The following is a 14731-nucleotide window of genomic DNA, read 5'->3' on the forward strand; positions in this document are numbered from 1 at the left end:
CAACCGAGTAACAAACTAAAATACTCACCTGCTATTAGGAGAGATCACAGTGCTGGATCTTGGTGCCCAGCACTGACCCTGAAAAATATTCACAACCGTACTTACCATTAACCCAATTTTCTTCCATAGGAAACAATTGACTATTTTTCTGTGAAATTGTTGATTTTTGCAAATTACAAATATTCTTTAAAAATCGTACCAACTGTGAAAACGTAATTGCTTACCTGTTTTAGATAGAGGTCCCAGTACTGAGCCTAGTACTGGATTACAAAAGTAACTAGAACATACTATACCTGCAACTTGAATTTTCTCCCATAGGGAATAATTGACTGTTTTCTATGAAATTTCTTCCAAGTGTCTACTTTTAAAATAGCAAAATATTGCTTAAAAATCATAACAGTAACTAAGTAGACTTTACTCGTTTCCAAGAACTGTCCCAGGACTGAATCTAGGATCCAGTCCTGGAGTTAGAAAAGTAATCCTGAAAGTAATCTATTGCAAATAACTTAAAACTTCCGTTGAGCTCAATGTATTATTGTGATTGAAATTGTGTTGCCTATTGCAACAATCTGTAACTATCTACAAAAGTCAATTGCATATTGCAAAAGTATTCAACTAAAGGATCTCATTCTGGGAAAGTATATTTTAATACCTATTGTTGGTTCTAAAATAAACATTTTTTTATATAAACCATCGGCCTTAAATTCAGTTATTGAGTGTGAGACCCTTTGCTGACAGTGTGTACAACAAATGCTTTACACTGTCCTCTGATACTGCCTTACTGCTAGACTACGCTACCACTTTAGAGAGTAAGGTTATATCTAACTTTAACGTCTGCCAAACCTCTGGGGGCTGTGGACTCTGTACACCCTGTACCTACTTGGGAACAGTATATACAGAGCCACTTTCTCACACACATCTTACTGTACAACTTCTCCTTATTCTAGCATCCAATTTATCCTCGTGCCGAAGCTCCCTAAAGCATTCACTTTCAATACCATAGATAAAAACTGGAGTTATTTTCCCATTATAAACATGAAGGCACGATAAATATCTCCTGCGCACTGATTACTAATTAAAGGGATACTTTCTACCTGCTGAATACGCTTCTGATTTCTAGGCTTTAAGATTCCAAATTATATGCAAAATCTTGACAACTCTCTCCAAGAAATTTAGTTCAGGGTTTCCAGTACAGCACTATTCAACCACCCCCTCCTACGCATGTCCAACTTCATCATTCAAAAGTCATAACTTTAGTCTTTTCCATATTATTCTGAAAGTAATTCTCAAATGATTAAATCCCTAATGCAGAAAAATGTCTTTGGAAACAGACTAGAGTAGCATCCAGAAACAAAAGGTTCTCTATATAATAACGAGACACAAACTACCAAAAACTGGGTGAAAAGCTCTTAGCTACTTTTAAATGAATCAATACACACACGATCTATTCTGTACATGTTTTAAGGCCATATCGCACTGTAGGAAAGTACTCCTTTGACACGTCACCCCCACTTTTTGCCTGGTACATGTGATTTTGATTGGAAGTGAACTGGGCTCCTGCTAACCAGTGCCAGAGCTCTTTCCCAAAACTGTACAATTGTTCCCCCAATTGCCAATGCCTTTAACACCCTCTGCAAGTTCCTAGTAAATGGTATCCCTGGTACCTTGGACCGGAGGTACTAAAGAGGGCCTGCTAAGGGCTGCAGCCTGAATTGTGCCACCCAAAGAGTCCCCTCACCAAACTGATGCAGAGCTGCTATCGCAGGCTGCAAATTTTGGTACAGACAAAAATGACCTGACCACTGTCAGGTTCCCTAACACTGCATATAGCTGGCTCTGTATTACTATACCAAAGTAAGGCATAGTGTGCACAGAGTCCAGTGGAACCCAAAGGTATAGCAGGGGCTAAAGTAGATTAATACTTTACTCTATTTGTGGTAGTGTGGGCGAGCAGTAAGGATTTCTCTGAAGGTAATGTTGAGCATTTGTTGTACACAATCAGGCAAATGCCACTCTCAAATACTGAATCCAGAAAAACAGTTTGTAAAAAACAATGGTAACGTTATTTTTATTACTAGAACCAATATTTACTAAGTAGCAGGCAAGTAATTCAAGATAGTGTGCACTGGTTTTGTAAAGGCATACAAATTACTTTGCAATCGATAAAATAGGTTGCAGACACTTTAGAGTACTTGAAATTACTTTAGATTACTTTGTAGTCACTTTTCTAATTTGGGGGGTGAAAAACTCCTCTAACAGTTTAGGCATTACAGTACATCAGTAAGTAGGTTAACTCTTGAACACACTAAGTTACTTTTGTTGCAGTACAAGACCAGTTCACTCAGAATATTGTTCAGAGAACTCACCATATGGAGAAAACCGAAGCGTTCGGTTTGCAGGCAGGAAAACGGTTTCGGTAGCTGAGTTGGGTTGGGGGGGGGGTGATGAAGGGGGCTAGATTCAAGGTTCAGGTTAGCACTCAAGGTACACCACCAGCAGGGGCACAAGGGTGGCCAGTTGCAGAGCGTAGGGTGTCTATGGTATTCAATGGGGCTAGGGCGCACCTCAGTTGGGGCCCACTCACGGGCAGGTCACTCTGTCTTGGGAGGCAAGCTCCTGAGGGATATGGTCTTTGTTAAAGAGTGGCGGTCTTCGTCGGGTTCTTCGAAGTCACTAGACACGGGACATGAGTCTTTTTCACAGGCTCTTCAAGCTGGAGACAGGCCAGTAGGGCTGGGGCAAAGACTGTTCTCTTCAAGCTTTGCTGTACGTCGACTTCGTAGGTTGCAGGAACCTGGTTTCTAGGTCTGGGGAAGCCCAAAATACTAAATTTAGGGGGTGTTTTAGGGAGAAGCAGGTATGCCCAATGGCCCCTTTAACTGGGGTGAATACATCCACTATTTTGCCACCCTCCTTTGGGAGAGGGCATAGGCCTATCCCTGACTGGAGAACTCTCCTTATCTTCAAGAGTGAAGGGACTAATGTGTGCTCGACTTTGCTTCCTCCACCAATGGGTCCCTGTCCTGGGGTGGGTACACCCCCTATTCTGCCACTCTCCTGTGGGAGGGGGGCAGTAGCCTAGTCCTGATAGGGCAGGGCCTCCCATCTTCAAGATGGAGAGGGCCCGGAGATTTGCTTCACCTCGCCTCCCCCATCTGAGGGGTGGGGCTGGCATGCTGGCATATCCCCTGTCCTTATTTGGGGTTTCCGGCCAGGCTTCCTGCCAGAGTGGGGGCAGCAAGTGTCGTGGGGAAGCTCACAGAGGCGGCATGCCTTTTGAAGCTTCCCCTGTCCATCCTGGGGGCAGAGACCTAGCACCTCGCCCAGGATGTGCATTGTTGCAGGCCCAGGAGAGCAGGAGCTCTCCTACCCATGGGTCCAGCAACATGTCTGCTGTGTGGCAGCCTCCCAGACCATACGGGGATTGTAGGTTAGGTCTGTGCTGCTTTGTACATTAAATCCCACACTGGCATCAGTGCGGGTTTAATGTGCTGAGAAGTTTGATACCAAACTTCTCAGTCTTCAGTGTTGCCATTATGCTGCTCTGGAGTTTGTTTGACGAGCTCTCAGCACCATGTACTCTTAAATGGCAGCACTGCACTTAGTGCCCAGGAATGGACCTGAGTACTATAGGGGCACAGGGCTCATGCTCCTGTGCCCACACCACTGGCATAGGGCACCCAACTAGAGGGGTGGCTGATGTATGCCAGGACAGTGTAGGTGGTGGGCATGGCACACGGGTGTGCCACGTCGACTTTGTTTTGTGTTGTACCCAGACACTCAGCCTGCAAGGGCAGTGTGTGTGTGTTAGGGTACAGGGCCTCTAAGGGTGGGACAATGAGTGCTGCAGCCCTTAGAGGCCTTCCCTGGTCACAAGGCCCTGGGTACCTAGGGTACCATTTACCAGGCGCCGACATGTGGCCAGGGTTTGCCAATTTGGGTTTGAGGTTTTTAGGGAAGGAACATAGGCCCTGGGCACCTGATTGGCAGGAGTCCAGGGCACAATCAGTCAAAGTACATTCAGCAATTCAGCAAAACGTGGTGGCATACCATGCAAGAAAGATGGCACTTTCTCAGTGTTTGTGTATATAACATTTTCTAATTAAGTTTCATAAATAAGTTACCCGTTTGCCAGTTTGGTAAATTTGTGTTTAGCTCGGAACTTGATGAAGACGATGTACTTTCTAAACATTTTAAGGCTCAGATAAAATCGTTGCTGAAACTTTAAAGAAAATTGTATGAGCTTTAAATTTTATTTTGCTTATTTAAAAATGTCTACAGCAGTCTTGGTTCTGTTTTAGTTCAAATGAGATTTCATTTTAAGGCTAAATAAGGCTGTGTAGTTTGACTGTTTTTATGCAAAGTTTCCCGGGATGCTGTTCTCTTGGTAAATAATTGAAATTGTGAAATGGACAGACAAAAATGGTAAACTATGTTGGTATCAACCTCAGGATAGAATGGAAATTCTTTGTATTTGCCCTGCTCTACGGAGCTATATGGAGCTATTGTAAATACCAGTATTTGTCTAAATGAATATTTTTATTATTTTATTGTACGCACCCGAGACCGGTCAACTTGCATTGTTTTTTTTAAAGTGGTCCCAGCAGTGATATGATCAACTGTATTGCTCTTCTGTAACTTTACTAATGTATTTAAATTGAGGTGAATTCAGTGTACGTTCTGTGGTTCTTCCGTTCAAGTAGAGTTTCAACTATATTGAAAGACATTTTACTTAAGATGAGTCTACATGAGAGTAAGGCTTTTTTCAGCTACTTTCTCCTGTTCCCAATATTTTAGTTCTAGGGCTAAAGTGGGCCTTTTACTGACTGGTCTAGCACAAGGTAAATTACTTGTGGGTGGAGATCAGAAGTGCATTTAAAGCTGACTTTTGTGCATAATCATACACGCTTGGTGTCGGCTAGGCACTCATTCAAACACATCTTTAAGCATTTTGTGTTTTTCTGACTTTGGTAGCTGTTTCAGATGGCTTTTAAAATAACTGCAAAGATTAGCTTGATATGAAGATGAGCGGGTTTTGACTAGTTAATTTTTGTCATCCCTACTATTGTCTTGTATTCTTCCACTAGCTCAGTAAAATGCATTTGAATACATTTCGAAGATCAAAATGGTATGGCCATAGTGTTGCCTAATTTATCATGCCAGTCTATGCCTCAAAGCTGCTGCACCTGCTTGAAAGAGTGCACATTGTTAGTCATACCAGGGTCTCTTATTCTTATGATAGTGCTGTTGTAGTAAAGCAGGATTAAGTAAATCAGCAAGACCTGCAGTATTGAAAGTTCAGATTAACCTAGCCGTAATGAAGAGGATTAATATTGCACTGTTGGCGATCTGGTTTGTAAAGTGACTTCACTGAGGCAATTGAAGAGTAAAAATCCCAATGCAGACCCAAGGCAGTGGGCGAGAATGAGCTTCGAAGCTGCACCGAACAAAGCCAGGGTCATGAGTAGTTTGAAGCGATGGGCATAGAGATTTTGACCACAGGGAGCAAATGAGACTTAATGACTTGAAATGAGAATGACATGAAGAGCGAAGTGAGCTGCAGAGTTCTGACTAAAGAGACAAAACGGAGGGAGGGAGTTGCAGTATTACGTGGATAAGAAATAGTTGCACTAGTGCTTCCAAAGCCATCACGACCAGCACCCAGATTATCTTGCAGACGCCCAACATCACTGATTGTGTGAATCACAGCCAGGACACCAACAGGCAGCAGACTAAAGTGTAAAAAAAATTTTTTTTTTAAACATGATGCATGCTTTATTTTTGTGCACCCATGATGTGAAACATCCCTGTATCCATCAGGACTGTCCAAATGCTGCTCCAATTTAGGAGAGAGTGGAAGTCTCTTCTTTGGAGATCACTATCACTCTGGACTAATTATTACCTGTCCATATCCCAGCTTCCTCTACTGTAGCTTGTCTACACTGGTCTTTGACCATGCACAGCGCTCTGTTGCCTTTTACCATATGCATACAATCTCCCTGGTTGACAATTGGCTCACAGCAGCTCCAATGTCCTAGTCAGAATGACCGAGGTTTATAGGACCTTTCAGGTTATTCAGTAGTGGAATGAGCCATCGCTGTTGGCCAGGACATATGATTCCATAGGAGGTGCATTGTAAAATTCATCTGAATGTTGTGCAATTCATAGAATGTTTGCTTTTTTTTTTTAGAGTCTTGCACACTTAGTGGACTGAAGTTGGTTACATTTTCAGTTTAATGTTAATGCCAGATTGCTGCGAAGTCTTTCCCTCAGGTTGGCATTTCCAAAGCTGCATTGTTTATTAATGAGCCTCTTCTCCTGTCTTAGGTGATGCAGATGAAGCTGCATGTGGTGGCTCTGGTTGCCCAGAATGGAAATTTCTCCAAAACCTCCGCTCTTGTGGTCATGGATGGGCTAGTGGATAAGATCGGAGATGTCAAGTGTGGAGGCAATGCAAAGGAAGCGCTGACTGCAATAGCGGAGGCCTGCATGCTTCCTTGGACGGCTGAGCAGGTCAGTTTTGGATCATGAATTTGTTTATTTTTATAGACTGTTCTCTTCCTCAAAAGCAGTAATCCTCACGTACTCAATCGATTGCTTTTTAATAAATGTTTATCAACTCAGTGAGTTCCTGTCCATATGCTGTGAGAAAGTGGCTCTGTATATACTGTTCTCTAGTAGGGGATCTCTGTGTATAGTCATAATCTAGTGAATAGTCCCGCCCATGTGCGTGGACCCCGGAGCAATAAAAAAATAATCTCTAAAGGTGACCAATCATGCAGACCTGCATACACCTTTAAGAGAATTTAATTTAAAGACAGATAATGCAGCCTATACCCACAGGCTACACTGTCCAGTACTTCAACTAGAATTCCACCAACATCCACAAACAGCACTGCCTGTCCAGCTTTTCTCCACATAGGAAAAAACCCTGCCTCTACCAGCAAAAGCCTCTGGAATGATAGAGAGGAAGGAGTGGACAGACAAGCCCCATAGGCTGCCATTATGTGGCTTAGAACAGGATACTGTGCATTTAAGAAAACTTTCCAGATTTCCAGAACTTTCCCCAGTATCCCAGAATGCCCAGCAGGTCCCTTCTACTTTCAGTTCTTTTTTCCGGCTCCTGCTAGCAGGACCCTGGAGCATTGAGCTCTCCCCTTTTCAAGGGTATATTGTAGTTTTTGTCAATTTTTGTCACTTTTTCATGTGCTTAGTAGCTAGTACTGTCAACATGCCTGGCTTGTTCGACAAGTGCCCGGAATGTGGTAGAAAAAAGTCTAAAACAGATCCACACGAGGTGTGTATAGGTTGCCTTCCCCAGTCCAACGTGCCTGAAGACTGTGATATCTGCCACTCGTTCTCAGCCAGGACCCTGAGGGACAGAATGAAGATCAGGCTTCAAGTCCTGGAGGAGAGAAGACTGAAGGCACCAGGTGGGTCTGGAGGGGCTGATTTGGCCCATACTGAGGCCTCTGGGGGGCTCCCCAGGGGCAGGAAGACCAGTAAGCGTCCCCACTCCCCGTCGACGTCAAGGGCGTCGGCGGCGTCGAGGAGGATGACTACCATCTGTTCGCCGTCTCCCCAGGGCTCTGGGGAGAAGCGGCGTCGACGGTCGACGTCGAGGGACCTGAACAGGCTGCCGTCGACTACATCGGCATCTTCGGCGCCGTCGACGTCACCGTCCAGCAGTCGGCGTCGATCGGACCCGGCGTCGGCGCTCGCCGTCGAGGGGGGGATCGCCGTTCGCCGTCGGTGAAGAGGAGACGGTCGCCGTCGCGACGATCGACGTCGCGACGGTCGCCGTCGCGACGATCGCCGTCGAGACGGTCGCCGTCGCGACTATCGCCGTCGAGGCGCAGGTCGCCGTCGAGGCGCAGGTCGCCGTCGAGGCGCAGGTCGCCGTCCAGGAAGAGAGTCATCGGGATCGGTGTACTCTGTGGTGTATACGCCTCCTCGGATGCCTACGCTCCTTCATCGACGGTCCCGCCTGACAAAGAAAGCCGCTGGCTGGATTCTGCGGGCAGGAAGGTGTGTGGGACCGCCGCCACCACCATGAAGGCGGCGAGTGCAGGGGCTTTGTTGGGGCGTTACGACCGGGCCCTGTGGGAGTCCCTGCAGCAGTATGCGGACCTGCTGCCCCGGGACAGGAAGGAGGACTTCTTGGAAACAGTGCGCGAAGGCATGCTGGTTTCTAATCAGGTGATTGGCGCGGCGGCGGATGTCTCCTTGTTGGCCGCCCACGCCTACTGTCATGGCGTCTGTAGGAGAGTAGGGTTTGCTTTCTATGTTCACCCCCACTTTTTGCTTTTGCTTTACTGGTTTTCGACTTAGATGTGGCTGTGGGCCTTCTAACCAGACCCACAGCCCTGCTGTTCTCTCTCTAAATTGATACTATGTACTTTAGGTGCATAACCCATTTGGATAGGATCACCTTATTGGCCCCTGTACAGTGTACCTTAGGTACCCAGGGCATAGGTGTATCCCAGGCCTACCAGGGGCTGCAGCATGTATTGTGCCACCCCTGGCCTGGCCTTCCATTATGACACAACTTGCTGGTCACTCAGCTGGGGCAAGGTTGTATAATCACTCCTTGCTTAGGTGTAGTATTCCTATACCTAACTTACATATAGACACATGTGTACCTATCAGCCACTCCTATGGCAGGCTTTAACAATCCTGGAGGCAGAGTGCTTGGTAACATGTGAGATGGTGCTCTAGCATGAGCTGAGCCTGTCTGCAGCTTTCGGAACCATGTCCTTATAGCTATTCTATGATATAGCCTACCATATACTCTTAAAGTGCCTTATAATCTTAAACGGTTATGGTAACTATGGTTTGGCTTTATCAAAACATGTCGTGTAAGGTGTCTAACACTTTGGAATAATACCCCCATCCCATTTCTGGGGATGAGGATATTATCCCTCCCTTCTAGAGGGAGAAGACATGTTGTAACCTACTTACCCGGTTAAAGTTAACCAGAGCCCCAGCATCACAAAATGGATGCTGCTGCCACAGACACAAGTCTGACCTCCTGCTGCTGGGAGTGATCCCGGCAAGGGAGGCTTGGACAATAGGTTTCCTGCCTTGGGAGGTGCGAGCACCACCCCAGACAGGCCTTAGTGTATTGGGGCAGGGAGGGATGAAAAGAATGAGACATGCCTGGGGCACACAAGGTGTCCCGTGCATAGTCCAGTTCAAACCGGTGCTGGGGCACTCCAGCCCCAGTCCTGGCGCGAAACTGGACAAAGGGAAGGGGGTGTAACCACCCCCCCTCCCAGGTCCCACCCATAAGGCGTGACCTAGCAGGTAACCCAGCCCCTCAGATTAGTATAAGAGTGGTAGCTGGGCCCCAGGAGATTAGATTATCCTGAACCTGCAATTTGAACAGAAACAATGGACCTTCGACATTCGACGAAAGAAGAAGACTGAAGAATCTCCCTTGTGGCCAAGGAGTGGCTACCCTGTGCAAACAGGCACCATCAAGAGACTACCCTTTGCTTTGCTGAAGTTCTACGAGGGACCGACTGCAGAGCCTTGACTTCCAGACTTCTCCGACCCAGATCCACATCCACAGCCGAGCTGAGATCCGTGGAGGCGACGAGAGACGTGGGACCGGCTACCTGGGAAAAGTGGCTAGTATCTTCAAGCGCAGCTTCTGAGGCACCCTTGGAGTTGTGCACCGGGGATTGAGAAGCCCCAACCCCAAGCACCATCTGCACCGAAGATCAGCCCCCCACACTCCACGAGTCCTGCGTGGGGCCCGTCTGCATTTTCCTGCTTTCCGCGTCTGTCCGGTTGCTTGCCCGTTGGCTTGTGGCCTTTGTGACGACGCATCCAGAAATCTTCACCGCTGGTTTGGCTCCTCCAGACTGGCTCCCGCTTCCTTGCAAAAGAGAAGCACCCCAGACCTTCCTGGTCTGCACCAGAAGCAAGTCCTCCGTTCTTCGTGGGTTCCGCTTGCCAAGGCTTGGTGAGTCCTAGTCCAACTTCGACGCCGCCGACAGCAAGAGCCTTCGTGGGACAGCTCGCCTCCTGGTCCTGGTCGTCCTCGACGTTCCCTGGTCCTCGTGGCTGCAGCGACAAGCTTCACCTCCACCTGCAATCTTCACGACATCGCCTGGTTCCTTCCTGGTTCCACGTGGTCACTGGCTAGTGACCTTGACTCTGTCCCTTCTGCTTGCAGGTCTCCTCTCTTCTTGATCCCAGACTTGGGATCCACCGGACACTCTTCACTGACTGCCTGTCAGCAACTTTCCTTCAGGCATCCATAGAAGTCCACGACGAAACCCGACGCAAGTTCACACCTATGCACCCGCAGCCTGTGGGCTAGGTAACTTGGGTACTTCGGTGCTCACAAGGGTAGTGACTATCCTAGGGTCTAGTTTCCGAGTCTCGACTGTCTAGCTGCTTTAGAAGTGTCCTTAAACTGTTAATTGCTAACAACTACTATTTCTATCGACTTTTACGCGTGAGTGTTTCCACTCTGCACCTGAATCCCGTGGGCCTCCCACTTCCTAACTGTTGCTAGTGTAGTGTAGCCCCAGCGATTCCCTAGGCCTATCCCATTTCCGTGATAGTGGTCCTTATACCACTTACTTAGTATATGGTTTGCGTGGCCCCTAGGGCCTAACTGTATTACTTACCTGTGTGACTTAATGTATGATTAAATAAGACTGTGTTGTACTTACCTCTAATCTCATAAAGAGTGCTGAGGGTTTGACTAGAATAAATACACTTTATTTTGATATATATCTGGTGTGGTGTCCTTTCATTTGGTATTCAAGGGATTATATATGGTATCACAGCTGGCTTCACATGCCATTCAGAGTTTAGCCTAAGACTGCTCTTGTCCATGCTACCACTAGGATAGCTGTCTATACGGTTGACTTTACAACCAATCACCATAAGGGTATTTGGACTGATATAAGGTGTACACTAGAACTAGTGACATCATACATCAGGCCAACTTCTCACAGCGTCCACCAGAGGCGGCATTCGTGGCTGCGCCTGACGTCCCTCAAACCAGAGGCGCAGCACAGAGTGGCCAACCTGCCCTTCTCGGGGGAAACCCTGTTCGGAAAACATGAGATGGCCCGCATGAAGGCGGAGGCGGAAACCCTGACGGTCGTCGGGTTGGAGAAGGCCGAGAAGAAGCGCCCGTTCCAGAGGCGGTTCGGGTCTACGGGCAGAGGGCGTGGGCAGGGTTCGGGACAGCAGCAGCACCAACAGCAGCAGTTCCGGAAGCCCTTCCAGAAACGCCAGAGGGGTAGAGGAGGACAGCAGGCGACTACCACTACCAAGGGCCCGGCTGGAGAAAAATTACTCCGGACAAGTGGGTGCTGAATATTGTTTGCAATGGATACAGTCTTCGGTTTATCAGCCGACCTCCAACGATTCCGCCGGTCAGCTCTCAGTAACAGCTGAGAGAGCTCCAGGCGGAGGCAGACATCTTGTTGAGAAAAAAGGCGGTAGAAGAGGTACCTCTGTCTCAAAGGGGAAGAGGTCTGTACTCTCGGTTCTTCCTCGTTCGCAAGAAGGACAAGAACGAGTTCAGGCCCATTCTGGATTTGCGACTGGCAAACAAATGGATTCGCAGAGAAGTTTTGCATGCTATCGTTGCATCAGATTTACCCTCAGCTGCAACGGGGAGACTGGCTCTGTGCCATAGATCTACAGGATGCGTACTTCCATGTGCCCATAGCACGGAAGCACAGGAAGTTTCTGCGATTCCAAGTCGGCGCCAATCACTATCAATACACAGTACTGCCATTCGGGCTAAAGTCTGCGCCCAGGACCTTCTCGAAGTGCATGGCGGTGGTGGCGGCACATCTGCGAAGGAACAAGGTGTTTGTCTACCCGTATCTGGACGATTGGCTGATCAAGGCTTCATCCTTCTCGGAAGCGCAAGATCACTTCCGATGGACGTGCGCTCTCTTGCACAAGCTGGGGTTACACGTCAACATGTCCAAATCGGTCCCGACTCCGGTCCAGTGCATACAGTACCTGGGAGCCTCCATCGATACGCGGTCAGCAAGCGTGTCTCCTTCGGAGGAGAGACGGTTATCACTCCTTTGGAAGGCTCAGGACTGCTCCATCGACGACAGTGAGGAAGGTGTCTTCTCTACTGGGATCGATGGCCTCCTGTATCTTCCTTACGCCGCATGCACGGTTACACATGAGACCACTGCAGGAGTGCTTGGAGGATCAGTGGGATCAGAGGACAGGCTCTTGGGACGACAAGATACGACTGTCTCTGCATGTTCTTCAGTCTCTGAAGTGGTGGTGTTCGGCGGAAAACCTCCTTAAGGGGGTTCCCTTCCACAAGGACATTCCCACGACGAGTGTCGTGACGGATGCGTCTCTCCAGGGCTGGGGAGCGCATTCCGGGGACTTGCAGATTCAAGGAAAGTGGTCTCCTTTGGAATCGACGTACCACATCAATTTCCTGGAACTCAGATCTGTCTTCCTGGCACTGAAGGCCTTCCTTCCGTCCTTCCAGACCAACTCGCTGCTGATACAGACGGACAATACAACCATGATGTATTACCTCAACAAGCAGGGGGTGTCGAGATCGCGCACTCTGTCACAGGAGGCGCAGGCGATCTGGCACTGGCTGCTGGCCTGAGGACTGACTATTACGGCCACGCATCTGCCAGGGGTGCAGAATGCTCAGGCGGACGCCTTGAGCAGGCTGATTCAGGAAAGCCACGAATGGGTCATAAACGACGAAGTACTAGGAGAAGTCTTCGCAAGGTGGGGGACTCCAGACGTAGATCTGTTCGCCACCGCCGAAAACAGCAAATGCCGAGACTTCGCATCCAGGTACTACCAGAGGGGGGACGCTGGGGAATGCGCTATGGATCGATTGGTCGAACAGCTTTCTGTACGCTTTTCCACCCATTCCCCTTATTCCGGCAGTGCTCATCAAGCTATCCCAGTCCAGGGCGCGGATGATCCTGATCGACCCCGGAATGGCCCAGGCAGTGGTGGTTCACGGACCTACTTCACCGGTCTCTCCTTCCTCACATGCGGTTGCCGTGCAGGCCGGACCTTCTCACGAGGTTCGGGGGGCGGATGGTGCACCCCAACCTCTCGTCTTTGAGTTTGGCGGCATGGCTCCTGAAATAGTGCAATATGGCCATCTGAATCTACCAGAAGATTGTATGGACATACTGAAGGAGTCTAAACGACCTTCCACTAGGACATCCTATGCCTACAAATGGAAGAGGTTCTGTATCTGGTGTAAGTCCAAGAACTTTGATCCGACGACATGTAAGGAAGATGCCATCCTTCCGTACCTTTTACATCTGGCGCAGTCTGGCCTTAATTTCCATTCCATTAAGGTCCATCTGGCTGCTTTGACTGCTTACCGGAAATGCCCTTCACAGACTTCCTTCTTTCAGATCCCTGTGGTCAAGGATTTTTTTGGAAGGCTTGAAGAAAGTGTTTACTCCCGTCAGACTTCCCTCGCCTTCCTGGGACTTGAATGTGGTGCTGTCCAGACTGATGAAGGAGCCTTTTGAACCCATTCACAAGGCTTCATTGCAGCACCTATCCTGGAAGGCGGCGTTCCTAGTGGCCATTACATCGGCCCGCAGGGTGAGTGAACTTCAGGCATTATGTTGTCAAGAACCTTATACTGTATTTCATGCTGCTAAGGTTGTGATGCGTACTCACCCTAAATTTCTTCCTAAGGTTATCTCGGACTTTCATGTCAACCAGTCCATAACTTTACCTACGTTCTTTCAGAATCCCTCTTCGCCAGCGGAAAGGTCTCTCCATTCCCTGGATGTTCGGAGGGTGTTGAAATTTTATCTGGATAAGACCAAGGAGATTCGTAGGTCTGACCAATTGTTTGTTAATTATGGATCAGTCAGGACTGGTCTTGCGAACTCTAAGCAGTCCATTTCTCGGTGGATTGTGTCCTGCATACAATTGTGTTATCAAAAGGCTAATAAGACCTTAGGGGGCAAACCTAAGGCTCATTCCACCAGGGGCAAAGCTGCCAAGACGGCTTTGCTGCGTAATGTTCCTATTGCGGAAATCTGCAAGGCGGCCACTTGGAAGTCGGTCCATACCTTTGCTGCGCATTACTGTCTGGACTCGGATGCCAGGGCAGATGCTCAGGTTGGGCAGGCTTCGCTGCGAAATTTGTTCGCACAGTAGTGGTTGTGAGAAAGTGGGTTTCTGTTGCAGTAACCCCCCCTTTTTTTTTTGCCTAATAGCTGATGCACTTTTCCTTGTTGTGCCCTGGGCTCCTGCCAATCAGGTGCCCAGGGCCTATGTTCCTTCCTTAAAACACACAAACTCCCAATTGGCAAACCCTGGCCACATGTCAGCCCCTGGTAAATGGTACCCTAGGTACCCAGGGCCTTGTGACCAGGAAGGCCTCTAAGGGCTGCAGCACTCATTGTGCCACCCTTAGAGGCCCTGTACCCTTACACACACACACTCCCTTTGCAGGCTGAGTGTCTGGGTGCAGGACAAAACAAAGAGTCGACATGGCACACATCGCTGTGTGCCATGCCCATCACCTACACTGCCAAGGCATATGTCAGCCACCCCTCTGGCTGGGTGCCTTATGCCTATGGTGTGGGCACAGGAGCAGGAGCCCTGTGCCCCTACAGTACCCAGGTCCATTCCTGGGCACTGTAAGTACAGTGCTGCCTTTTACAAGTACATGGTGCTGAGAGCTCGTCAAACACGAGCTCCACAGCACCATAATGGCAAC

General features: G+C 48.5%; 1 protein-coding gene across 7 annotated transcripts in view; it reads left to right on the forward strand.

Annotated features, from left to right (window-relative positions):
- The window catches only part of CKAP5 (cytoskeleton associated protein 5), a 1152983-nt gene that overhangs the window by 368918 nt on the left and 769334 nt on the right, over window positions 1-14731 (forward strand). For all 7 annotated transcript variants that reach the window (XM_085646654.1, XM_085646649.1, XM_085646653.1 and 4 more), the window contains exon 17: window positions 6328-6513. In XM_085646654.1, the coding sequence (XP_085502780.1) occupies window positions 6328-6513 (186 nt within the window). The remainder of the gene's footprint in view (window positions 1-6327; window positions 6514-14731) is intronic.

This window comes from Triturus cristatus, chromosome 3_1, assembly GCF_964204655.1.
Source record: "Triturus cristatus chromosome 3_1, aTriCri1.1, whole genome shotgun sequence".
Lineage (NCBI taxonomy): Eukaryota > Metazoa > Chordata > Amphibia > Caudata > Salamandridae > Triturus > Triturus cristatus.